The sequence below is a fragment of the Carcharodon carcharias genome, chromosome 3, assembly GCF_017639515.1.
Source record: "Carcharodon carcharias isolate sCarCar2 chromosome 3, sCarCar2.pri, whole genome shotgun sequence".
Classification (NCBI taxonomy): Eukaryota; Metazoa; Chordata; class Chondrichthyes; order Lamniformes; family Lamnidae; genus Carcharodon; species Carcharodon carcharias.
Window position 1 is genome coordinate 120,352,375 of NC_054469.1, and position 26,948 is coordinate 120,379,322.

The window sequence follows — 26,948 nt, forward strand, 5'->3', positions numbered from 1 at the left end:
AGGTGTGTTAAGAAGCCCTGATGAGTTGCTGCTGTGCATCTTATAGATGGTACACGCTGCTGCTAATGTGTGTTGGTTGCAGTTGTGGATTTGGAAGGTGCTCCCTAAGGAGCCTTGGTGAGTTCCTGCAGTGCATCTTGTTGATGGTACACACTGCTACCACTGTGTGTTGGCGGTGGAGGGAGTGCCTGTTTGTGGAAGGGTTGCCAATCAAGTGAGCTGCTTTGTCCTGGATGGTGTCAAACTTCTTGAGTATTTCTGGAGCTGCATTCATTCAGGTAAGTGAAGAAGGCTCCATCACACTCTTGACTTGTGCCTTGTAGATGGTCGATAGGCTTTGGGGAGTCAGGAGGTGAGTTATTCACTGCAGGATTCCTAGCATCAGACCTGCTCTTGGAGTCACAATATTTATATGACTCGTCCAGTTCAGTTTTTGGTCAAAGGTAACCCCCAATATGTTCAGCAGTAGTAATGTCATTAAATGTCAAGGGGTGATGGTTAGATTTTCTCTTTTTGGAGATGGTCATTGCCTGGCATTTGTGTGGCACAAATGTTACTTAGCGCTTATCAGCCCAAACCTAGAAATTATCTAGGCTTTGCTGCTTTTGGACATGGACTGCTTCTGTATCTGAGGAGTCACGAATGGTTCTGAACATTGTGCAATCATCAGTGAACATCCCCACTTCTGACCTTATGTTGGAAGGAAGGTCATTGTTGAAGCAGCTGAAGATGGTTGGGGCTAGGACATTATCTTGAGGAACTCCTGCAGTGGTGTCATGGAACTGAGATGACTGACCTCCAACAAGTGCAGCCATCTCCCTTTGTGCTAGGTATGACTCCGACCAGCGGAGAGCTTTCTCCATGATTCCCATTGACTCCAGTTTTGCTTGATAGTGTGATATTAATATGATGTGCAGTTAATTTATGCTGAATCCTCTAGGTTTCTTTGAAATTTTTTCATATTTTTTACTTTTAAGGTATGAAATGTACCACCCTGATTAAAACAGTAGGTTAGAGACTCATTCCCAGTCTCTGTCAAAGGTACTTTGGAGTAACATATAGTGACATCCCTCTCCCACCTAAACTTCACACATTATCTGACAACAATGTGCTAATGTACTCAGCAGCTGAGGAAAGATGAGGCATGAATCCACATGCTACTACGCCATAGCGTTGCACTTTTTGCTAACTAGTCATGTTAAAAAAAGTACTGAGCAACCATGCTCTGCATTTTAGTGGACTGTATTCTAATCTAAGGAGGCATTTCTAAATTATGTTTACTAAAATACTGAATTTACTGTTCCATGCTGAATGTATTTGCAAACACATGGGGAGCAGACTTTCTCAGAGGTTCTTGCTCTGCTACTATGACTTTGGTAGAAACATTATTTATACGTGTAAACTGATTTTCTATCCAGGAATGTATAGGTGGAGACAAGATTCTACCTTCGTACTGAGGACATGCTATATTGTGTTGTATGACACTAACACCGTGCTAAATGTGATAGACACAGAACAGATCTCAACTCAGTTCAGCAACAGCAGAATTGTATTCCACCACAATGTTTAACTAGATGGCCTCACTTTTTTGTATTCATTCATAGAGTGTGGGCTTTGTTGGCTCAGCCAACATTTAATGCCCATCCCTGGTTGCCCTTGAGAAAGTGGCGGTGAGCTACCTTCTTGAACTGCTGCAGTAGGTACACCCACAGTGCTGTTAGAAAGGAAGTTCCATGATTTTGACCCAGCGACAGTGAAGGAACGGCAATCTATTTCCAAGTCAGGATGGTGTGTGACTTGGAGGGGATCTTCCAGGTGGTGGTGTTCCTATCTATCTGCTATCCTTGTCCTTCTAGATGGTAGTGGTTGGGGTTTGGAAGGTCTGCGGTCTAAGGAGCCTTGATGAATTCCTGCAGTGCATCTGATTGGTACCACGTCCACAAACATTCACTCCCTCCACCACCAACGCACAATAGCAGTGCACACCAGCTACAAGATGCTCTGCAAGAATTCACCAAGGCTCCTTCGACAGCACTTTCTAAACCCACAACCACTACCACCTCGGGGACAGGGGCAAGCCAGTGCAAAAAAACAAGGCTGAAGTGTTTACAACCATCTTTAGTCAGTGGATGAGCTGAATTCCAAACGTAAAATGAGAGCAACTCTTCACCGTGAGCGTCCAATCCCTTTAGATGTCCATTCTCCCACCAGTCTGGTCTGAGAGCTCTCTGTTTCTTCCTTAAATGGAGGCCTAATCAGTCCGCATCGACCATCACTCCTCTCCACTTGGCTGAACGTCTTCTCAAATTGAACAATTTCTCTTTCACTCATTTCCTCCAAATAACAGATGTTGCTATGGGTACCCCATGGTGTGAACTCTGCTTGTCTTTGTGGAATATGTAGAGCATTCCTTATTCTCCATTTCTTTTTTGTGTATTGACAATTGGATCGGTGCCACTTCCTGCTCTCGCCCTGAACTGGATAACTTAATTGACTTTGTATCCAATTTCCACCCTTCTCTCAACTTCACACATTCCATCTTTGATACTTCCCTTCCCTTCCTTGGCTTCTCTAGCTCCTTTTCTGGGGGTAAGCTATCAATTCACTACAAGTTCACAGCTCCCTTGACAATAGTTTCTCACACCCCGCTTCCTGTAAGGACTTTATTCTTTTCTCCTGGTTTCTCCACCATGTCTGATCTATTTTACGCATCTGCTATCACCCCTTCCCCTTCCCCTCCCCCACCCCCAAACTACCTTCAGCTTCTACCCCACCAGCCTCCATCTTCAACGGATCATCCTCTGCCATTTCCTGCAGCACGATGTCACCACCAAATGAATCTTCTTTCCCCCTCCCCTTACGTCATTCTGAAAGGTCTGTCCCTCTGTGACACCCTGGTCCACTCCTCCATCATCCCCAATAGCCCATCACTCTCCCATGGCACCTTTCCATGTTAGTGTTGAAGATGCAACACCTGCACTTTTACCTTCTACCTTCTCACCTGCCAAAGCCCCATATGCTACTGCCAAGAGAAACAGCAATTTTTTTCTTTTAATTTAGTGTATTTTATTTTCTGCTCACCATGTGGCCTCCTCCATTGGAAAGACCAAACATAGATTGGATGACCATCTCCATTCAGTCCACATGCGTGACCCTGAGCTTCCTGTCACTTGTGATTTCATTTCTCCACCATGCAACCACTCTGATCTTTCTGTCCTTGGCCTGCTTTTGTATTCCAACAGAACTCAGCACAAGCTTGAGGGACAGTACTCAATTTTCGACTCCACATTCTATAGCCTTCCAGACTCAACATTGAGTTACACAATTTTAGATCATAACCCCTGCCTCCATTTTGTTTCTTTTTTATGCTGGTTCAGTGTTTTCTGATTTCTTTATTCATTTATTTTGCATTTGGACGGCATCCTTTATCCATTTACCACACCTTTTAGCTTTTGTGCCATGGAACCTTTTGTCGTTTAATCTCTCCTGCCCTCTGTTCTTTCACAGAACTTATCTTTTGTTCTTCCTCCTTCCTGCCTGTTTTCAACTTGCTCATAACCTATTGCATTTCTTTCTTTCCTCAGTTCTGATGGAGGGTCATTGACCTGAAATGCTAACTCTGTTTCTCTCCACAGATGTTGCCTGATGCTGAGTATTTCCATCATTTTCTATTTTTATTTCAGATTTCCAACATCTGCAGTGTTTTGCTGATGTACTTCTGTTGAGAGTGACTTCCATTGCCTTTGACATTATGGTAGCATTTGATCTAGTGTGGCATTAAGGAGCCTTAGCAAAATTGAAGTCCGTGGGAATCGGGAAAAACTCTATACTGATTGGAGTCACACCTAGTTAAAAGAAAAGTGATTGTGGTTTTTGGAGGCCGATCACCTCAGCCTCAGGACGTCTCGCAGGAGTTCCACAGGGTAGTGCCCTAGGCCCAACCATTGCTAGCTGTTTCATTATAATGTTCCTCCCTCCATAATAAGGTTAGAAGTGAGAATGTTCGCTGCTGATTATGCACCGTTCAGTTCTGTTCTCAATTCCTCAAGATAATGCTGCCTGCAGGCAAGGACTGCTTCTAAATCTGGGCACCTTTCAGTCGGGCTGATAAGTGGTGAGTGCCACACAAATGCCAGGCAATGAGCATCACAAGCAGAGAGAGTCTAACCATTCAATGATATTCAATATCATTACCATTGTCAAATGTCCCACCACTAGTGTCCTGGAGAGTTACCATTGACCTGAAAAATAACTTGGCGAAGCCACACAACTACTGTGGCTGCGACAGCTGGTCAGAACTTGGGTATTCTGCAGTGAATGACTCACCACCTAACTCCCCAAAGCCCTTCTAGAAATAATAGAACACTTTTCACTTGCTTGGGCGAGTGCAGCTCCAACAGCAGTCAAGAAACTCGTTACCATCCAGGACAGTGCAGCTCATTTCTGATGAAAGATCATGACCTGAATCTTTAACTTTGTTTTTCTCTCTTCACAGATGCTGCCAGACCTGCTGAGTATTTCCAACATTTTCGGGTTTTGTTAAAGCACCCCATTTGTTCGATCTTGATATAGCACCTTAAGCATTCATTCCCTCTACTATCAGCACAATGTAGCTGCAGATGCACAATGGCAACCTGCCAAGGTTTCTTTGGCAGTACCTCCCAAACCTGCAAATTCTGCTGCCTAGAAGGGCAAGGGCATCAGGTGCATTCGAACTGGGGGCACTACCACCTCCAAGTTGCCTTCTAATTCATGCACCATCTTGACTTAAATAATTTGCTATTCCTTTATCGTCCAAATCTTGGAACTCCTTACCATTACTTTGGGAGTACCTTCACCACATGTCGTGCAGTGGTTCAACAAGTTGTCTCACCAGAACCTTTTTGAGGACAATTCGGAGTGGGCAATAAATGCTGGTTTTGACACCTGTAGCCATGTCCGTGAATTAATAATTTTTTTCAAAATGGTGAATGCCATTTTTCCTGATTTATTTGTACTGCTCGGATGTGATTTGGGCAAACTTCGTGTGAGAAAAAAAATCACAAAGCTGAGCCAGGTTGAGGATAGTAGGTTATTCCCAGTGATTTTATTGGCACCTAGCTAAAATTCTTTCATTTTTGAATTAACTTGAGGATGTCGAACTTTTGCACCAACACGAGAATTACAATATATCCCAAATACATTCACTCAGCCCAACATCCCAATAGCACAGTAATAAAAATGTCATGTGCTGAAAGCTGATCCTCTGCCTGTGCATCCTATATTTTGGATATCACCTCCTCCAAACTGCACTCTGTCCATTGATGAGATTGTGCTATATCAAGGTGCGCTTTCAAGGATTCAGCATCTTCAGTGGACACTGGCAACTCGCGCATTTGTGTTCAGCTTTAACGATACCATGTATGCCCAAATAGATGATTTTGCCATAGGATCCCCTGTAGGCCCAGCTCTTGCAAACATTTTTGTTGAGCTCCATGAGAAATGTGTCTTCGATAGAATGACACCCAACCTCCTACCACTTGCATATTTCCGATATGTGGATAATACATTTGCTATATTTAAATCCGTAGCAACATGTAATATTTCCCTTGCATGTCTTAATGGGCTCCATCCTGCGCTCAAATTCACCTTTGAAATAGAACAGTCAAATGAACTCCCTTTCCTTGACGTAGCCCAGCCCAGTTGAGAAATCTGCCTTGGGGTTCTCTATCATGGTCTACCGCAAGCCTACCTTTACTGGTCAATATATAGGATGGGATTCTTACAGTCCATGTGCTTTTAAGACTGGCTTTATCAGCAACCTCATAAATAGGGCCCAAGCTATTTGTTCTTCATGCAAGCTTGGTGCTGGAATAGAGTGCATTGAAGACAGCCTGTGGGATAATGGCTACCTTGATCAGACCATTGCGTGTTGTTTATCACGCAAACTCATGAATGGGCCTGAGGCCGTCATTTACGGCCCTAAAAAGTGCCTAGTCTACCTCAGATTACCCTCGAAGGGCAAGGTATCTCAAAAATGTTAGCATAAGGTGAAGCTAGCTGTTTCGTGCTGCTACTATGTAGTAGCAACATGAGTGCTATTCGCTGTCATCAAGCCAAAAAGACATTCTGCCTATCTCACAAATGAGTATTGTGGTCTAGGTGTATAGGCCATACATTCCAAAGACTGATGGATCGTATCAAACGGCATGCCCCTTCCACTGTTCTCAACGGGCAAGGTACAGACCGTACCCAACCAGCCCATGCTTGCAAAACTCAACAGTGTCCAACATTAGATGTGATTCCACGATTGGACAACATTAGCTAAGTAATCCTCTGTGCTAAAAATTATGCTGACACCCAATTTAGGAGTATCGGATGGGCTTGCAGTGTGGTGCATTTGTGTGTTCTGGCAGCCATGTATATTAATACACAGGGCCCTGTTCTTTGCAGACAGAAAGAACATGTACGCACGTTGCACAGGTTTCAGCTAAACAAAATAAGTGATAGCCATTCGCTGGTTCAATCCCCATACAATGCCTTGACCAATCAGACTTGAGCTGCCTTGTTTTAAATTTCAAACAATGTTTGGCTGTTAACTGCCAGTCACCATTAACTGGTGCATTCTCCATGGTAGTGCCTCTCCCAACCAGAGTCCACTTGCCAACCAATCAGCACACTCCTCTCATATAGTATAAAGTTGTTGCTTCCCTGACATTGGTATTCTTGCGATTGTCCTGATGAGAGGAAAGCAAAAAGCTGTGACAAAAAATGTCTTTTTATGACTCTAACTTTTTAAGACTATGAAAGGGTTCCCTAGACTCCCAAGCCAGCGGGAATAGTTTCACTACTCTGCCAATTCCTCTTAATATTCTGAAAACCTTGGTCAAATCCACCATTTAACCTTCTAAAATCAAGGGAATGCAATCCTAGCTTGTGTAATCTTGCCTCATAATTTAATTCTTGGAATCCAAGTATCATTTTGGTAAATTATGTTGCACTTCCTCTAAGGTGAGTATAATCTTCCTAATGAGTGGTGTCCAGAACTGAACACAGTACTTTAGGTGCGACCTAATCAAGGTTTTGAATAATTGTAGTTTAACTTCTATCCATTAGTATTGTAGTCCTTGGGATATAAAAGCCAGCATTTCATTAGCTTTTTTGATTATTTTCTGTACTTGTGCATAACATTTTAATGGCCTGAGTATTTGGACTCCCCAGGAGCTTCTGTCACTTCTTCAACTGGCCGAGTATTAAGGCTTTACATACTGGTAAATTGGTGCTTGATTGATTCAAGTTAATATTTTACGATTAAATGTTTTTTTTTGCAGTTGTGGAATTTGTAAGAAGAATCATGACCAGCACCTTCTTGTCCTGTGTGACACTTGCAAACTCTACTACCATCTTGGCTGCCTAGACCCACCCCTCACCAGGATGCCCAAGAAGACAAAAAATAGTTACTGGTAAGAATCCTTCAATGATAAGTAGATATTCCTTCAACAGCACCTTCCAAACTGGTGATCTCTACCACCTAGGAGAGCAGAAGATACATGAGACTTCAACCGCCTGCAGGTTCCCCTTCAAGTCACACACCACCCTGACTTCTGTATCACTGTTCCTTCACTGTCGTTGGGTCAAAATCCTGGAATTTCCTTCCTAACAGCACTATGGGTGTCCCTACAACACATGGACTGCAGTGGTTCAGAAGTTAGCTTACGACCACCTTCTCAAGAATAATTAGGATGGGCAATAAATGCTGGCTTACCCAGCGACACTAATATCCCATGAACGAATATTAAAAAAAATTTGGAACTGCATAGAGTGTCAGCTGCGGCTCAGTTAGTAGCACTCTTGCCTCTGAGTCAGGAGGTTAAGAATTCAATCCCCACTCAAGACTTGAACACAAAAATCTAAGCTGACATTCCATTGCAGTATTGAGTGGTGCTATCTTCTAGATGAAACTTAAACCAAGACTTCATCTCATGTCTCAGATGTACCTAGAGGATCCTATGATACTACTTTGAAGAAAAGTTGAGTTATCCTGGGTGTCCAGGCCAATACCTATCCCTCAACCAACATCGCAAAAATAGGTTATCTTACTCATTGTAGGAGCTTGCTGTGTGCAAATCAGCTGTCGTGTTTCTTAAATTACAAGCCTGGCTACATTTCAGAAGTACTTAATTGGCTGAGAGTTGCTCTGGCATGCCCTGAGGTCATGAAATGTGCTACATAAATGCAATTCTTAAACTCTCTTTCTCCCTATCTCGCTCTCTCGCCCTCTCTCAAACAGGGAATGAAAATCTGTTGGAGTGGTCTATTAGCTTAAGTGGCAGTGCATTGAATTCACAACCCAGTGGCCATGTTTGACCATTACTTCATCTTCCCAGCTCTGATTGCACAGGTATTAGCATGTCCTTGCTTGACCACTAAGTGCTATCTCGAAGAAGGAAAAGCTGTTAATGGGAGCTCAGAAGATCACAAGATATCACTTACATATGAAGAAGATGATTTGGTTCAGATTACTTCATTCATACACAAGCTCTCTACAGTTCTCTCAATACAGCATACTATTATTTCTTAAATGCATCCAGGCCCTTTGCCTCCATCACTCCACTGAGAAGTCTAGTCGAAGTGTTGATTTGTACATGAAGAATTTATTTTTATCAATTCCAGTGTTATCTTTCATTAAGTTGAAGTTATGTTCCACTGAGTTTAACTTAACTGCTCACTAACGCTCAATTTGCAATCTGCCAGGATCACTCAACTTCTGACCTCATTACAGCCTTGATTCAAACATGGACAAAAGAGCCGAACTCCAAAGGTGAGGTTCAGAGTGACCACCCTTGATATCAAGGCAGCATTTGACCCAGTGTAGCATCAGGAAGCCCTAGCAAAACTAAATCAATGGGGATCAGGGAAAACTCTTCACTGGTTGGAGTCATACCTAGCACAAAGGAAGATGGTTGTGGTTGTTGGAACTCAATCATCTCAGTTCTAGGCTTAACTGCAGGAGCTCCTCAGGGTAGTGTCCTAGGTCCAACCATCTTCAGCTGTTTCATCATAAGGTCAGAAGTGGGATGCTTGCTCATGATCCGCACCATTCGTGATTCCTGAGACACTGAAGTAGCCCATGCCCAAATGCAGTAAGACCTGGATAACATCCAGACTTGGGCTGACATGAGGTAAGTAATATTTGCGTCACACAAGTGCTAGGCAATGACAGTCTCCAACAAGAGAGAATCTAACCATTGCCCCTTGACATTCAGTGGCGTTACTATTGCTGAATCCCACACTATCAACATCTTGGGGGTTACCATTTTACCAGAAATTGAACTGGACTAGCCATATAAAATGGGAATCCTGCGGCAAGTAACTCACCTGAGTTCCCAAAGCCTGCCCCGCCATCCACAAGGCAAAATTCAGGTGTGTGATGGAATACTCTCCACTTGCCTGGATGAGCGCTGTTGCAACAACACTCACGAAGTTTGACACCATCCAGGACAAAGCAGCCCACTTGATTGGCACCTCATCCACAAATATTCACTCCCTCCACCGTCAAACCACAGTGGCAGCAGTATGTACCATCTACAAGAATCACTGCAGGAATTCACCAAGGCTCTTTAGGCAGCACCTTCCAAACCCACGACTGCTACCATCTATAAGAACAACGGCAGCAGATAGATGGGACCGCTGCCACCTGGGAGTTCCTACTCAAGCCACTCACCATCCTGACCTATATCGCCATTCCTTCAATGTTGCAGAGGGAGAATCCTGGAGCTCCCTCCCTAACAGCACAGTGGGTGTACCTACAGCACATGGACTGCAACAGTTCAAGAAGGCAGCTCACCACCACCTTCTCAAGGACAGTTTGGAATGGGCAATAAACGCTGGCCTTGCCAGCAACCTACATCTCATAATTAAAAAAAAAAATTGGATTTACATTTTCCATCCACATTTCCATACCATCTACTGTCATGTACTTCTTTAAGATCTTAATGTCTGCAAATGAATTACGATTGTAGTATGGACATTGATGTATTCATTATTTTGGCCAAAAAAAACTTATCCTCCAATTTGCCAGAGAAGATTCGAGAGATTTAGTAGATTTGCCATGATCCTCAAGATTAATTAGAAGTTTTATAAGAAAATGACTGCCTCCAAATATCTTCCCTTTGCATAATGTAATTTTCAACATTATGTAAACTATAATTATTACAATCTAGACCAAAAATGTACAGGCTTTTAATGTAGATTTTGCATTCAATACCACCACATTCTTCACTCACTAGCATTAATATTGCAAATATGTCACAGCCTGACCTTGATCTCCCTTTGGTGTTCCCTGGTCTTGACCTTGTTTGGGCCCAGGAACTAATCACAGATGATCAATGGCAGACATGTATCATCATATCCACCAGTAGCTGGCTCAGCATCATAGATTCTTGGATAAAAATAAAATACTACGGATGCTGGAAATCTGAAATAAAAGCAGCAAAAGCTGAAAATGTTGAGGTTGGCAGCACTTGTGAAGAGAGAAACAGTTAATGTTTCAGATCGATGAGCCTTCATCAAAACTCTTGTGTCCCAGCCAATCACTAACTTCCCTTTTGTTCTTTTTCCACCTTCCCCCTTTCACTTGCTTAAAACCTATTACATTTCTAACCTTTCCCAGTTTTGATGAAAGGTCATCGGCCTGAAACACCTGCTCAGTTTCTCTGTCTACTGATGCTGCCTGACCCACTGGGAAGAGTGTCCTGCAGTCAGCATCGCCATGAAGCAGTCTGGGAAGAGTATCCTACAGTCAGCATCGTCGTGAAGCAGTCTGGGAAGAATCCTGCAATCAGCATCACAGTGAAGCAGTCTGGGAAGAGTGTCCTACAGCCAGCATCACGGTGAAGCCGTCTGGGAAGAGTTTCCTGCAGTTAGCATCACGGTGAAGCAGTTTGGGAAGAGTGTCCTGCAGTCAGCATCACAGTGAAGCAGTCTGGGAAGAGTATCCTGCTGCCAGCATCATGGTGAAGCAGTCTGAGAAGAGTATCCTGCAGCCAGCATCATGGTTAAGCAGTCTGGGAAGAGTGTCCTGCAGTCAGCATCGCAGTGAAGCAATCTGGGAAGGGTGCCCTGCAGTCAGTTCTTGTTGAAAATAACAAGAGTGACATCTTTCCAAAAGAAAACAACAGTGACATCACAAGACAGTGCGAGTGAGTGGCAGAGAGATCAGAACCAGTGCAAGTGCAGGGAAGCTTCAAAAAGTGATGTCAGCACAAAGGTGAAAGCTGATTGGTGAGTAGTGGGTAAGTGCTTTTTTCCATTTTTTTTCTCCAGTTTAAAATAGATTAAGCTAAGGAAAGGCAAGGGTTCTAGTTTCTATTTAAAGTACGTAAATAATTTAACTTTTTTTTTTACTGTATTTAACTTAAAGTAAAGGTTTTTTTTTCAACTAGAGGCATGGCAGGACAGCTCAGTTATGTACCACCTGCAACATGTGGGAAGTTCTAGATGCTCCTTGCTCTCTGACCGATCATGTGTGCAGGAAGTACCACCATCTGCAGCTACATGAGCTCTGAGTTTCGAAGCTTGAATAGCAGCTGGAGGCACTGAGGTGCATCCTCAAGGCTCAGAGCTTCGTGGACAGCATGCTTTAGACCATTTTTCTGTGTTGGAAAACAGTGAGAGTGACGGTTCCTCTGGGGAGTGCAGCCATGCTCATGGCACTGTGAGTGGCTCAGCTGCACGATGGGGAGCGGGGGAGGAAAAAGAGGGGAAGAGCAATAGTGGTAGGAGACTCAATAGTAAGGGGAACAGATAGGCGTTTCTGCAGCTGTGGACGTGGCTCCAGGATGATATGTTGCTTCCCTGATGCCGGGGTCCAGGATGTCACTGAATGGTTGTCGAGCATTCTAAAAGGGGAGGGCAAACAGATAAAGACCATGGTACATATTGGTACCAACGACATAGGTAGAAAGATGGATGAGGTCCTGCAAGCAGAATTTAGGGAGCTAGGAAACAGATTAAAAAACAGGACCTGAAAGGTAGTGATATCTGGATTACTTCCGGTGCCATGCGCTAGTGAGTATAGAAATACGAGGTTAGTCCACATGAATGCTTGGCTGGAGAGATGGTGCAGGAGGGAGGGCTTGAGATTTCTGGGATATTGGGACCATTTCCATGGGTGGTCGGACATGTACAAGGCAGACGGGCTGCACCTGAACCGGAATGGGACCAACATCCTTGCGGGGGGATTTGCTAGTGCTGTTGAGGAGGGTTTAAACTAATTTGCCAGGGGATGGGATCCTGACAGGAGGTTCAGCAACAGGGAGATACACAGTCAAAATTAGAAGAGATAGCAAGTAAGTGTGGAAGGCATAGAAATTACAGGCCATTTAAGGCACAAGGGAGTTTGGCAAGGTTGGATTTATTTTAGTTTATTTTATTTTAATGCAAGGAGTCTGATGAATAAGGTAGATGAGTTGAGGGTACAAATTAACACATGGAAGTATGATGTTGTTGCTGTCAGAGAGACATGGTTGAGAGGGGCAGGATTGGCAGCCCAATATTTCAGGATATAGGGTCTTCAGGCGAGACAGGGAAGGAGGTGAAAGAGGAGGGGTTATCGCAATATTGATAAAGGGATCAATTACAGCACTAAGGAAGGATGACATCTTAGAAGGCTCCTCAACTGAAACCATATGGGTAGAACTGAAAACAAAAAAGGAGCAGTCACATTGCTGGGAGTGTACTATAGGCATTTTGCAGATAATGATCCTAACTCCATTAGATTCAAGGTTTCTATGGAAAAGGATAAGGATGGCCCAGAAATCAGAGTTCTAAAGCAGGGGAAGGCTGATTTTAATAAAATCAGATATGATTTGGCCAGAGTGGACTGGGAGCAGCTACTTTTAGGTAAATCTGCATCAGAGCAGTGAGACTCATTCAAGAAAGAAGTAGAGAGAGTACAGGGCCAACATATTCCAATAAAGACAAAGGTAGGGACCAACAAATCCAGGGAGCCCTGGATGTCGAGGGATATACAGGATTGGATAAAGCAAAAAAGAGAAGCCTATGGCAGATACCGAGGGCTCAAAACAGCGGAAGCCCAAGAGAAGTATTGAATGTGCTGGGGGGAACTTAAAAAGGATATTAAGAGAGCAAAAAAGGGGGCATGAGAAAACATTGGCAGGTAAAATAAAGGAAAATCCAAAGTTATTTTACAAGTACATTAAGAGTAAGAGGATAACTAGGGAAAGAGTATGGCCCATTAAGGATCATAGTGATAATTTGTGTGTGGAGCTAGAAGATGTAGGTAAGGTTCTAAATGAATACTTTGTGTCGGTGTTCACAAACGAGAGGGACGGCATGGGTATGGAAATCAGGTAGAAAGACTGTGATATAATTAAAGAAGTTAGCATGGAAAGGGAGGAGGTTATAAGTGGCCTGGCAGGCTTCGAAGTAGATACATCTCCAGGCCCAGATGAAATGTATCCCAGGCTGCTGAATGAGGTAAGGGAGGATATAGCAGGGGCGCTGGCAATAACTTTCAATACCACTCTGGCCATGGGCTGTTATCTTCATTATCAGTCTCCCATGCAGAATCTTGTCAAAAGCCTTGCTGAAGTCCAAGTAGACTACGTCAAATGCATTGCCCTCATCTACACACCTGGTCACCTCTTTGAAAAATTCAATCAAATTACATAAACAGGTTAGTCAGATGGGCTGACCAGTGGTAAATCGAATTTAATCCGGATAAGTGTGAGGTAATGCACTTGGGCAGGTCAAACAAGGCACAGGAATACATGATGAATGGTTGGACCCTGGGAAGTACCCGAAGAGCTGAGGGCCTTGGTGTGCATGTCCACCAGTCCCTTAAGATAGTGGGATAGGTTGATAAGGTGTTTAAGAAGGCAAATGGGATACTTGCCTTTATTAGCTGAGGCATAGAATATAAGAGCAGGGACGTTATGCTGTAACTATATAATACGCTGGTTAGGCCACAGCTAGAGATTTGCGTGCAGTTCTGGAATCCGCATTATAGAAAGGATGTGATTGCACTAGAGAGAGTGCAGAGGAAATTTACCAGGATGTTGCCTGGGCTGGAGAGTTTTAGTTATGTGGAGAGATTGGATAGACTGGGGTTATTTTCCCTGGACCAGAGGAGATTGGGGGGGGACATGATTGAGATGTATAAAATTATGAGGGGCATAGATAGGGTAGAACTTTTCCCCTTGGTGGAGGGATCAATAACCAGGGGGCATAGATTTAAGGTAAGGGGCAGGAAGTTTAGAGAGGATGTGAGGAAGAATTTTTTCACCCAGAGGGTGGTGGGAATCTGGAACTCTCTGCCTGAAAGGATGGTAGAGCCAGAAACCCTTATAACATTTAGGAAGTATTTGGATGTGTACTTGCGATGCCATGGCATACAAAGCTCTGGGCCTAGTCCTGGAAAATGGGATTAGAATAGTTAGGTACTTGTTTGACTGGTGCAGACTCAATGGGCCGAAGTGCCTTTTTCTGTACTGTAGACTTCTATGACTCTATGACACTGAATGTTTCAAGAATTTTCTGTTTTTATTTATTGGATTTTTAATTGGGCCTTCAATATAAAGCATTGCTTGAAATGGAATGTGAAGGTCAGTTCCTATTGATTGGGCCGGGCTGGGCTTTTAATTGGTGGTTGGAAAATTTAAGTGTGCAAAGTTCATAAATATTGAAGAATTCATTAAATTTGTTTAATTTTGTTGTTTTCAGCAGCATTTAATGAGCTGTTGCATTATGGACTGATATGAATGTTCCCACATTGGATGGCCCCTTTTCACATATTTCCCTTCATGATTCCTCAATAAAGCTATGGAATCAAGTTTTATAATTGAAAAACTCAGTTGTTACACATGTACAGACACACATATTTTAGTGTAGAAATAGATTTTCATATTTGATTTTTCCCTCTGCTTAAGTCTCAATTGCCAAATTGTGCCTGGCAACTGAAAGAGCGAGCTGTTTCCAGGTATCTGATCGTACTGCTCTTTAACACAACTGGTAAGTATAAAGCACCATGTAGGTATTCCCGTATTAAGTTCTGTTTTCATATATCATTACTTTCCCCTTGCATATCTGTTAATAACCATGAAAATTCAACCAGCAAACATTAAAAAAAAACAAATCCAAGAATGAAATTTTGTTTGAAGGGGCTAAAATGGATAAAATGTTTAATCATACAGTAGGAAGAGGAGAAGTGTGCCACAAGGAGGTCTTATGAGGTATAACATGCAGAGTTGGCTGTGGAGGAGATCTAAGAAATTAAGCAATCAAAAATATACTTTAAAAGGGATATGTTATTGATGTTTTTGTTAGAGATGTTAGATCAGTTGTAAATACTTCATGAAATTACTGCAACGTATGCCACATGAAGCTTAACCTTTACTCCATACCTTAGTGCTGCTGATGGGCGAATGATTTTCAAGAGCGTATCTGACATTGTGAATTATTTGTACCTGTTCAGATTGGACCTTGGTAATATAGTTTAATTATTTCAAAAATGTAATGACTTTAGGTGTGTGTATGTGCACACACGTGTTTGTGTGTATACGAGTAAGTCATTGAGTGATGAGAGCTCAGTAGTCCTTTAGACACTTAAAACATGCAGCCAGCTGAATAAATTAAGGGTATTATTGTATCGTAATTGTGGGTATTATAAAATTATAGCATTACTTTTAAGGTTCCACATCGGTATGGTTATGTTTTTGTATATTGTATATAAATGAGACTTGAAATTCTTCGTAGAGAACTTTTAGTTTTTTCATTTACTCTTATTTGAAGAAAACACTATTTTTGTTCTAAATTTGTTCTAATTTATTTCTTTATATATGACCATTATTTATAAACAAACAAATACTCTACAGAAAGGTAACCTTGGTGCATGGGTAGTAATGTATGCTAGGTGAATATAAATCCTATTTTGTAGAACTGGCATCTGTTCTTGTTGTGAATTTCATGCCTGAGCTGTGCTGATCACTAACTTAGGTTTCACTTTTAATTAGCCTGAGCACACTCTGCAAGATAAGATTATTGTAGAGAAATTGAGTTTTATTGATTGTTCTTTTTCATCTTTGTTGTGTCTTTATGAATCCCTTTGGAGCGTAATGGAAAGTGTATAAATGTCTAAAGCTATCCAAAAAGCTGTGATTCTTTTGAAAGTTCCTAGCCCTTTTCTTTGTGGTTCATGAGATTTTAAAACATATTTATAAGCTAGGCATGATTGAATTTGTCATGGGCCTTGACCTATTTGGAGATACATGGTTTATGTTCCAGTTAAGAAGCCTCAAGGGGACAAGTGTCTCATCTTTTAATCTTTTATGTACTTCATTTAGTTCTGAATCATTGAGTGAATTTCTGTTCACTCATACTTCTGTGTTCAAAGGAATTGACCAGTTTCCTTTAACAATTCTCCCCCGTTTCAGATAGGTATGAAATGTGTCTTTTTTCAGGATACTCAAAAGACTGTGAAATGGAAATGAAAAATGCACTGATAACTGTGACCAGCTGTCAAAATGAGCTTGTCTTGCCAACTGCCAGCTTTGCAGTATTGACTAAATGTTTGCAAGGTAGAAACATGTAACCCAATTACCATCAGTAGAAAAGCTTGATGGATAGTCGCACTTGGCCTTAAGAGAGAGAGCTCTAGAGCCGAATGTTTAAACTCCATTCAAAAATGTTATGCAATTCTACCAATTCTTTTTGGTCTTTTTAAAAACTTATTCATGGGGCATGAGTGTTACCTGCAAGGATTGTCACTGGCATTTATTGCCCACCCCTAATTGTGCTTGAGAAGGTGGTGAGCTGCCACCTTGAACTGCTGCAGGCCATATGGTGAAGATGCCCCCATGGTGCTCTGAGGGAGGAAATCCCAGGGGTCTTATGTCTTATGGTCTTATGGTTTGATCCAGTGACAATGCAAGAAAGGGGTTATACTTTCAAGTCAGGGAGGTATATGACTTGGAAGGGAACTTGCAGGTGGTGGTGTTCCCATATGTTGTCTTTGTTCTTCTGGGTGGTAGAGATCATGGGTTTGGAACATGCTCTTGAAGGTGCCTTGGCAGGTTACTGCAGTGGATGTTACACGCTGTAGTTATGTTGTGCTGGTAGTGGAGGGAGTGGAAGTTTAAGGTGGTGAATCAGATGCAATTAAACAGACTGCATTTTCCTTTATTGTGTTGAACTTCTCGAGTGTTGTTAAAGCCGTACTTAATCAGGCAAGTGGAGATTAATCTTTCACACTCCTGACTTATGCCTTTTAGGTGGTAGAAAGCCTTTGGGGAATTTGAAGATGAGTCATTTGCTATAGAATACCCAGCTTCTGACCTGCTCTTGTAGCCATAGTATTTGTGGAGCCAGTCCAAATAAATTTTGTACTACACGTATCATGAAAGTATAATAGTTCTCATAATATTATGATTTACTGTAAAAGTAGGTTAATAGTGGGGTTTGGATAGTTTCTCTGTGTGCGTCTATGTGTAGGGGGTTTAATTGAATTGTAGACAGCTGGTCTGGAGGCTTTTGAGTCATCGATAAGAAGCTAGGTTTGAAATACTAAATATGTAAACATGGTTGAAGTTTTAGAATGTGAGGTATGAGGAAAATTTGCATTTATAGATAAATTAGGGTAGTTTGAAGTTCAGAGATGGTAGGATGTTACACCTAGCTAGAAGGGGTTAAGTCAAACAGTGTGTTTATTTTTCCCAAAGGTTACTGATAAAATGAGCACTATGAAAAGATTTATATTATGAGAAAGGTAAAGTTGCAAAGACATCGGAACAATGGAATTTGCATTAAAAAGGGACAAACATGTATAAAAGAGATGAGGTTATGTATCAGGGAGAAGGCATTCTAAGATCAAATTCGTGTGAAAAGCCTCTATGTGTCAAGTTGCTGTCTACAGGAACTGAAGTGAGAAAACTCACTTTGAATTCGACTGTTCAGGATATTGTGTTGCTTTGCCTGGGTCTGTTTAAATCTATTTATTTTTTACTGTTGCCCTAACAGAGGCATAACTGGGAGCCTGATTAATTGGGGGTTTAAGAGTTATTATCGTAGCAATTTGTAGACCTGTGTATGTGCTTGAAATCATTTTTGTTAATGTTTAATTTAGTTTTCTAAAAACCTCAAGTCATGGTAGTCTTATTACTTCTGAATTCAGGGCACGCATCTCGAAATAAAATACAAATTGAGAAACAGTTGTGACCGCATGATCAAGTTTCCTTCGTGGATTTGATCTGCCTGGCACACATCATCTGCCACGTCATAACACACTTAATCTGTTTGCCCTGCAGGCAGTGTTCTGAATGCGACCAAGCAGGTAGTAGTGACTTGGAAGCAGATATTACCATGGAAACTTTACCAGATGGCACCAAGAGATCAAGGAGGCAGATTAAGGAACCTGTGAAGTTCACTCCATTGGATATTGTGATTGAACCAAAGAAGATCATGAACAAAAATATGGTAACTTAATCCCTCTTGTATCACTTTCCTGCGCCTTTCCTATGCCATAAGTTATGATATAGGGGTTACATAATGGTGTGATCAATTTATTCCAAAGTGATATTGGAAATAGTTGCTTATTGAATGCTTGTCATATATTATTTATCCAATTCATAGGAAGAAAGACAATGTGTGTTTTGCATGCATTTTAATGTGGCTAAAATTATTTGTTGAGTTCTACTGCATGGTCCAAATTTCTTGAAGGAAATTTGGAATTTAAGATAATTTTTTTATGTGGCTTAATAGAAGGGACACTAGGAGCTGGTGGAAGGATTCCTACCAAAGTAAGTAGCACTGTTTGATGTGAAATACGCATTATTCAGCCAAGACTGAGCAGAAATGGATGTTATGGAATTTATTAGTTGAAAAATAAAGTAGCACTTTTTTTCCATGATTTTGATGAGGAAAAAGCAAGTTTTGTGATATCACATTTTAGAATAATTGTTAACTTCAATTTTATATTCACCAATATAAATTACATTCATTGATGAAACACATACTTGCTGCTTATTTTAGAGAGTCATACCAGTCCATATGAAAAGATGAGAATTCAAGTGGTTTGACTAGACCTTCAGATGTTTATTGCTGGAAGAGAGACATGTTGTTGAAACCTTTCATCTTGCACTCATCGGGATAAATACAAACATGCTGAATTTCAAGCAACCACAGTAATTTTTGCTACAGGAGTGCTGATTCGTTGGCAACTTGACTGATTTGGCTGAGGCGTCGCCATGGAGATAGAAATGAGAAACTATAGGTTACAAGCTCCCGGGTAATTCAAATAAGACACGAGGCTTGGATATATTCCTTTTGTTTGGAGAGAATTGGTCCCTGCATATGAATGTATATTGCTTCCAGTAAGTATGAATCAGCCATGTTATGAGTTTGACTGATTATCTTAAATTGGTTGTTAGTGTATCACACAGAATTTTGCAGCAAATGCTGCCCCGTCACAGAATCACTTCTAACAGTAGGTGTTTTATTTTGGGTTTTCCAAGTGAGGGCTGTTTGAGTACAGTCTGTATTCTGCCTATTACATATTTACATATAACCATAGGATCATGCTTTATGATTTAATTAGCCAATGATTGGGGCACATGGCCTACGTACCTGGCATCGCACCTATGTTGAAATTCAAACCCCGCATTGCTTAATTGTGCAGTAGGCAGAGCATCTTTTTGAATTGGTGACAGCATCCTGTTAGTGGCCTGCTGGATTGTAGCTATAAATTTAAAATCTTTTTTGGACTGTTGCCTTAAAGAGGGTGTATAATTGGGAGTCTGGTTAATTGGGAATTTTGGGAATTGTTATCCTCTTACATAAGATTACAATTATACAGTTAGGTATGTTTTTTTTTGTTAATGTTTTAATTTAATTTTTAAAATCTCTGAAGGTGTTAATGCACTCGTTACTTCTGAATTCAGTACACAAACCTTCTTGTAATAAATACAAATTGCATAACCATTGGGATAGCATGGCCAAGTATCCCTTGTGCCTGGCAAATACCACCTGCCGTATTTGCATATTGTCAGTGTGAAGTGGCCTGCTTGTTGTGCATTCAAACAACATGTTCCTTCAGTTGCTCGTAATAAGCAGAGTACAGAGCGTATTCAACCAATCCGCACTTACAAAATCTAGAACAAAATATTTGCTGTTAGATGCAATTCCATGATTGGGCAACATTTGTTGAACAATCCTGACTGCGCTAATAGCTGCACTAACAACCAATTTAAGATAATCAACCGAGCTTGTAACTTGGCTCATTTACACTTGCTGTGTCACAAAGCTATCATATTTTTCAGAGTATTATTGTGGGGTATGGTAAAGTAGGCTTATGTTTTTATGTGTATGGATGGTTTTGTCTGTGTGGCTGATTTAATTAAATTAGAAACTGATAACTTCAACCTTGCAGCCTATCAAAAGGGTTAGGTGTACAAGGGCATGTGAAATGCTATCGAGTGAACTTGGGCAAAGTCTTAGCAAATAGGGTACAAATGAAATTTGCATTTTAAGATAAGTGGAGAGTTGTTTGGTTTTCAAAGAGACATGGTGGGATGTTTAGAACTAACAAGATAACAAGGCAGGTTAATATGTTGATTTTTCCCAAAAATGCTGGCCATAATGACATTAAAAAAATTATATTATTGGAAAAGTAAATTGCAAAGATGTGGGAGCAATGGGATTTGCAGATTAAAGAGGAATATATCTAAAGAAGGATTGGAAGGCTATGGGGGCGTGGCCGTGTAATATCTGAAAGGTACACCATGTGAAACAGACTAGGGAAAAGCCCATAGCCATCCTGTAGAAGTTTGCTGTTCCACTAACCAAAGTTGTGTTAAAAGTCTTTGGAATTCCATTGTCGAGTGGGCGCTCGCGATAACCTTGCTAGATTGTCGCTATAAATTTAAAATCTATTTTGGGCGGCTACCTTAAAGAGGGTGTGTAGTTGGGAGTCTGGTTAACTGGGAATTTTGAGAATTATTATCATCCTATGTAACCGTGTAATTATAATCTTGTGAATGTTTTTAAGTCTTTTTTTGTTGATGTTTTAATTTAATTTTTAAAACCTCTAAAGGTGTTAATGCACTTGTTACTTCTGAATTCAGTGCAAAAACTGTCTTGTAATAAATACAAATTGCAAAACCGTTGTGATAGCGTGGCCAAGTTTCCCTTGTGGATTAGATCAGCCTGGCAAATACCACCTACCGTGTCATAACAAGTGGAAGCAACATGCATTCAAGCTCAGGTGTAATATTCTTCTTTTGGACATAAACGTACCAATCATACACCAGAATTGGTGAATCAATAATGTGGGATCTTTATTTGAAGATAAGACTATATACAGATAGAGTTAACTGGGATTCTAGGTATTGTACATCTAATCTCTTCTGCTGCTTGCAGACTAACTACAAGTCATGGGACTAATACATCGCACCCTATGGAGGTAATAATGGTTGACAGTAGTTTAACATTCTCCTCTGTAGGCGCATGCGCATCATAATACAAATCCCCATTTTTCTAACTAAAGGATCACCTTTAAAGAATCAAAGTATTTACATGACAACAAAATAAAATAAAATGGTGTCTAGATGTACTTCAACACAGAGCAATACATTTACAAGTCTCTGAAACCCGTCAATGGTTTGCTTATCTGACCAGACTTAGTTACGGTGATCTTTGGAGGCTGCCATATGTTTTCAGAATGCTGGTTAGAGATGCTTTGTTTGTGTTGCATCTTAGACTATTTTCTGTATTCAATAGGACTGCTCTGTGGTTCTAGTTGTGATAATGTCCTGATTTGGCATCTGTTTCATTGCACTGTCATGCTATTTGGTATTCAAACTTGGATACAATCTTGGTTCTGGGCATATGGTAATGATTGCTGGAGAGAGAAACAGAGTTAACATTTTGAGTCCATAAGATTTCTTCAGAGCTAAAGAGAAGTAGACATATGGATTTTATACTGTTTAAGAGGGTCTGGAGCAGGTGGAACAAAATAGAAGTTCAGGAATAGGTGACAGCTAAGGAGAAATTGATAAATATATCATGGACACAAGGTGAAGGGAGCATTAATGAATGGTGGTGAAGAGTAAAGAAGCTGCTGAGAGTGGCATAAAGGTAAGGTAGCAGAAGGTTTTAATAGTAGAAGAAAGGTCAGCTTTCATGAAAGCAAAACATAAAAATAAGTGACAGATGGCCCTTTGGGGGAGGGTGGGTTTGGGAAAAAGGATTACAAAATGAACAAATAATTAAACTTTAAAAAAATCTCCCTTTTTCCTTGACGGAGGTCTGTCCATCCGTCCCACCTCCCCACTGTGTTTGACAGGGCCCTCAAGTCCGACCCATCTCCTGCCCTCACTCCTTCCCCTCCCTTGCAGAACCATGATAGGGTCCCTTTAGTCCTCACTTTTCACCCCACCAGCCTCCGCATTCAAAGGATCACCCTCCATCATTTCCGCCAACTCCAGCATAATGCCACCGCCAAACGCATCTTCCCCTCAGCCCCCCAGTCAGTATTCCGTAGGGATTGTTCCCTCCGGGACATCCTGGTCCACTCCTCCTTCACCCCCCAACTCCCCATCCCCTTCCCACAGCACCTTCCCGTGCAATCACTGTCCAAGGCCCCAAACACTCCTTTCAGGTGAAACAGTGCCTCACTTGCACCTCCTTCAATTTGGTCTACTGCAATAGCTGCTCCTAATGCGGTCTCCTTTCCATTGGGGAGACTAAGTGCAGACTGGATGACTGCTCTGCAGAACAACTTTGCTCAGTCCACAAGCATAATCCAGATCTTCCTGTCGCTTGAGACTTCGACACACCATCCTGCTGTCATGCCCACATGTCTGTCCTTGGCCTGCATGAACTCTCTCCTCCCTCTTGACTCTTTTTTATCCAATTTTTATTTATTTTTTTTGTATATTTATTATGTTTTTTTTTATAGTTAATGATTTGTTCATTTTGTAATCCTTTTCCCCAAACCATGCCCAACACAGGGCCATTTGTCACTTGTTTTTATGTTTTGCTTTCATGAGTGTTGACCTTTATTCTGCTATTAACACCTTTTGCTATTTTACCTTTATGCCACTCTCAGCACCTTCTTTACTCTTCACCACTACCATTCACACACCCTTTGTCTTGTGTCCGTGACATCTTTGTCAATCTCTCCTTAGCTGTCACCTATCCCTGACCACCTATCTCGTTACACCTGCTGCACCCCTCTTAAACAGTATAAAATCTATCATATTTCTACTTCTCTTTAGCTGTGATGAAGAGTCATATGCACTTGCAACTTAAACTCTGTTTCGCTCTCCACAGATGCTAGCAGGCCTGCTGTGTTTTTCCAGCATTTTCTGTTTTATTTCAGATTTCCATCATCCGCTGTATTTTGCTTTTATGCTGATGATTTCTGTTGGATTTCGGGTGCCTTCAGTTGGATGTTGTACTCAAACTATCTGTCCGGTGTTCAGGTTGATTAGCTCATTTCCTGCATGTGGTCATGGGCACCTTTCATCTTCCCCTGTTTCTGAGTAATGCATCACATGCTCCTAGGAGTACCTGAGAGTGATGACGGGAGGTTTGTCTGCACTTGTCTGCTGAATAACAATTTCGCAGTTGAGGGAATGATCACACTGAACTGTGTCGTTCTAAGATACAACATGACCACGTGTAGATTGAGTTTTGTTTGACCGCACTTCGTGATTAAGAGTTTTACTGTTTAAATTATACATTCCACCATTCCATTGGATCTGGGGTAATGTGGTGATGAAGTGCCGTGGCACGGTTGACTCCCCACTTCACACATTGCTTTAAAGGGCCATCCAGTATACTGGGGTCCATGTCGGAAACAACCTTCTCTGGTGCCTCAAAGAGACAGAAGATCAAATTTAGTGTGTCTGCAATAGCTGCACTATATGTGTCATGTAATTGACGGATGATGGGAAATTTGGAGAAATAATCCATTACATTTAAAAAATCACCTCCGAGGATGCTGAAGAAGGTAGTTGTGAGTTTGGTTCATGTATGTGTGGGTACCTCGTGAGGCAATTTTTGGTTGCTTGGCATGAAGGTTTACAACTTTACATTCCTTCACAGCCTTTTCAATGTCTTTGTGGATTCCTGGCCAAATATACAGTCTTTCTGGCCAATCTTCTGGTTCAATCAATTCCCATGTGTGCCTTGTGCAACTATTGGAAGCTATCAGGTCCAGTGAGCCTGGATTGACAACTTGCTTTCCTTTAAAAATGACTCCTTGAGATATTCCAAGTTCATGTGTAAAGGGCCAAAATGGTCTTACAGTCTCTGGAACATCCTGGAAGGACTCTGGCCATCTGTCAGTCACTGTCTTCCAAAGTTGCTGTAGTACAAGATCATTGGATGTTTCCTACAGCACTTTGATTGGCCAAAATGCATAAGGTCAACATGCTGAACATATTCTATTTGTGTCCAGAAGATCTACTTACAGATCTAGGGAGATGTTAGGTAGATGGCTTAGAGTGTTGGATATGACCATGGAATTACCCGGTACAATCGTAGCCTTGTGTTTTGGCTAGTAGGCATTGTAATCTTGGCACTCTGCCAGCATGTTACATTCTTCTTTTTGATGTAAATGTACTAACCATTTCAAGAATCGGTGAAACAATAACGTAGCTTCTTTATTTGAGGATAAGACTATGTAAAGAGTTAACCGGGAGACTAAGTATTGTACATCTAATCTCTACTACTGCTGCCTGCAGTCTGACTACAAGTCAATGGACTAATACATCACATAACAGCAGAGACCAGTTATCTGCAAAGTTAAAGAATATGTTCAAACATTGTGCCATTCTTGAATTGACTGGGAGCCTGGGGAGCCTATTGCTCCCCGTTGCTTGCTCTAGAGCAACGCCTTGGCCAATCAGAGTTGATTTGCCAACCAATCAGCACCCTTTTCTTCTGTAGTCTAAATTGTTGTGATTGTTTGAAATTTGGCATTCTTGCCTTTGTCCTAATGAGTGCAAGATGAAAACCTTTGGCAGCATATTTCTCTTTTTAGATGTGTCTTTATACTATTGGTACTATTTTCAAAGCTCTGCGTATGGAGAGCTTACAGTTGCACTTTCAACTTACGCCACACCACATAATGAGTATTGCAAAATCTGGAATTCCATATTTGTAAGGATTATTTGTGATTCGTATTTCATATGAGCTTTGATTCCTTGGTGGCTTATATACTCCAGTGCTGGTAACAACCCTACTCAACCTTCGGATTCTGAAGTTGCTCATCATTGGAAATAACAGAGTAATGTTGCATTGAAAATGTTTCGTGTTCTGAATAGAATTCTTCAATACTATTAACAGGTACTGCCTGATGCAAGAACCACATGCTCATCAATGGTAAGAATCTATACCAAATTCACAACAAAAACAGTTGGCTTTGACCACAAATCTTCCTATACCTCTGGCAAATACAAAAGCTGTTGACCAAGGAATTTCCTCCTAGAGTTTCTGAAGGATTTTTTTTTAGTACGTCCTCTTCTGATATTGTAACAATCCGGCCAATTACTACTCCATCAGTCTACTTAAATTGTAAGCAAAATGATGAATGATGTTGACATTGTTATCAAGCAACATTTACTCAGCAATAACCTGCTCACAGATCCTCAGTTTGGGTTACACCAGGAGCATTACTTGACTCTAGACCTCCTTACAACCATGGTCCAAACATGGGCGAAAAAGCTGAATTCCAGAGGTGAAGCGAGAATGACTGCCTTTGACATCAAGGCAGCATTTAACTGAGTGTAACATCAAGAAATTACTACAAAACTGAATCTTGGGAATTGGGGCAAACTCTCCACTGTTTGGAGTCATTCCTAGCACAAAGATGGTTGTGGTTGTTACAGACCAATTATCTCAGCCCGGGATATTACTTTAGGAGTTCCTCCTACCCCTTTAGGGTAGTGTCCTAGGTCCAATCACTTCAGCTGCTTCATCAGTGACCTTCCTTGCAACATAAGGTCAGAAGTGAGGATGTTTACTGATGATTGCAGAGTGCTCAGTATCATTCGCAATCCCTTAGACACTGAAGCAGTCCATGCCTGCATGCAGCAAGACCTGGACAACATTCAGACTTGGGCTCATAGATGGCAAATAACATTTATGCCACTCATATATCAGACAATGACCACCTCCAACAAGAGAGAATCTAACCATTTCCCCTTGATGTTCACCAGTGTTTCCATCACTGAATCCTCCACCGTTAACATCCTTGGGGGACTAGAAACTGAACTGAACCAGCCATATAAATGTTTAGCTTCAAGAACAAGTCAGAGGCTAGGAATTCTGAGGCGAGCAGCTCACTTCGACCCCCCAAAGACTATTCACCATCTACAAAGCACAAGCCAGGGATGTGATGGAATACTCTCCACTTGCCTGGACAAGTGTGCCTGCAGCAACACTCGAGAAGCTTGACACAGTCAAGGACAATGCAGCCCACTTGTTTGGTACTCATCCACCACCTTAAACATTCACTCCTTCTTCTGCCAGCACACAGTGGCAGCAATATGTATCATATACAAGATGCACTGCAGCAACTTGCCAAGATTCCTTCAACAGCAGATGGACTGCAGCTGTTCAAGAAAGCAGCTCACCACTACCTTCTCGAGGCCAATTAGGAATGGGCAGCAAATACTGGCCCAGCCAGTGATGCCCACATCTTCCAAACCCACATTCCCTTCCACTTTGTAGGTCATGGACAGCAGACACTTGGTACCACCACCACTTGCAAGTTTCCTTTCAAGTCACAAATGATCCTGACTTGGAACTGTATCACTGTTTCTCCACTGTCGATGGCTCAAAACCCCAGAGTTTCCTCCCCAGCAACACCCGTGGATGCACCCACATGGACTTTAGCATTTCAAGAAAGTGGCTCGTTCCCACTTTCTCATGGGCAATTAGTGATG

General features: G+C 41.6%; 1 protein-coding gene across 12 annotated transcripts in view; it reads left to right on the forward strand.

Annotated features, from left to right (window-relative positions):
- phf14 (PHD finger protein 14) overlaps positions 1–26,948 on the forward strand; it is a 309,934-nt gene that overhangs the window by 129,807 nt on the left and 153,179 nt on the right. For 9 of the 12 annotated variants that reach the window (XR_005942595.1, XR_005942597.1, XR_005942596.1 and 6 more), the window contains 3 exons: positions 7,311–7,442; positions 18,303–18,471; positions 25,348–25,383. Coding sequence is in view for 9 of the 12 variants with exons in the window: in XM_041183757.1 (XP_041039691.1) it covers positions 7,311–7,442; positions 18,303–18,471; positions 25,348–25,383 (337 nt within the window). In the remaining 3 variants the exon portion in view is untranslated. The remainder of the gene's footprint in view (positions 1–7,310; positions 7,443–18,302; positions 18,472–25,347; positions 25,384–26,948) is intronic. The other 3 variants (XM_041183758.1, XM_041183762.1, XM_041183765.1) reach the window with 1 other exon arrangement.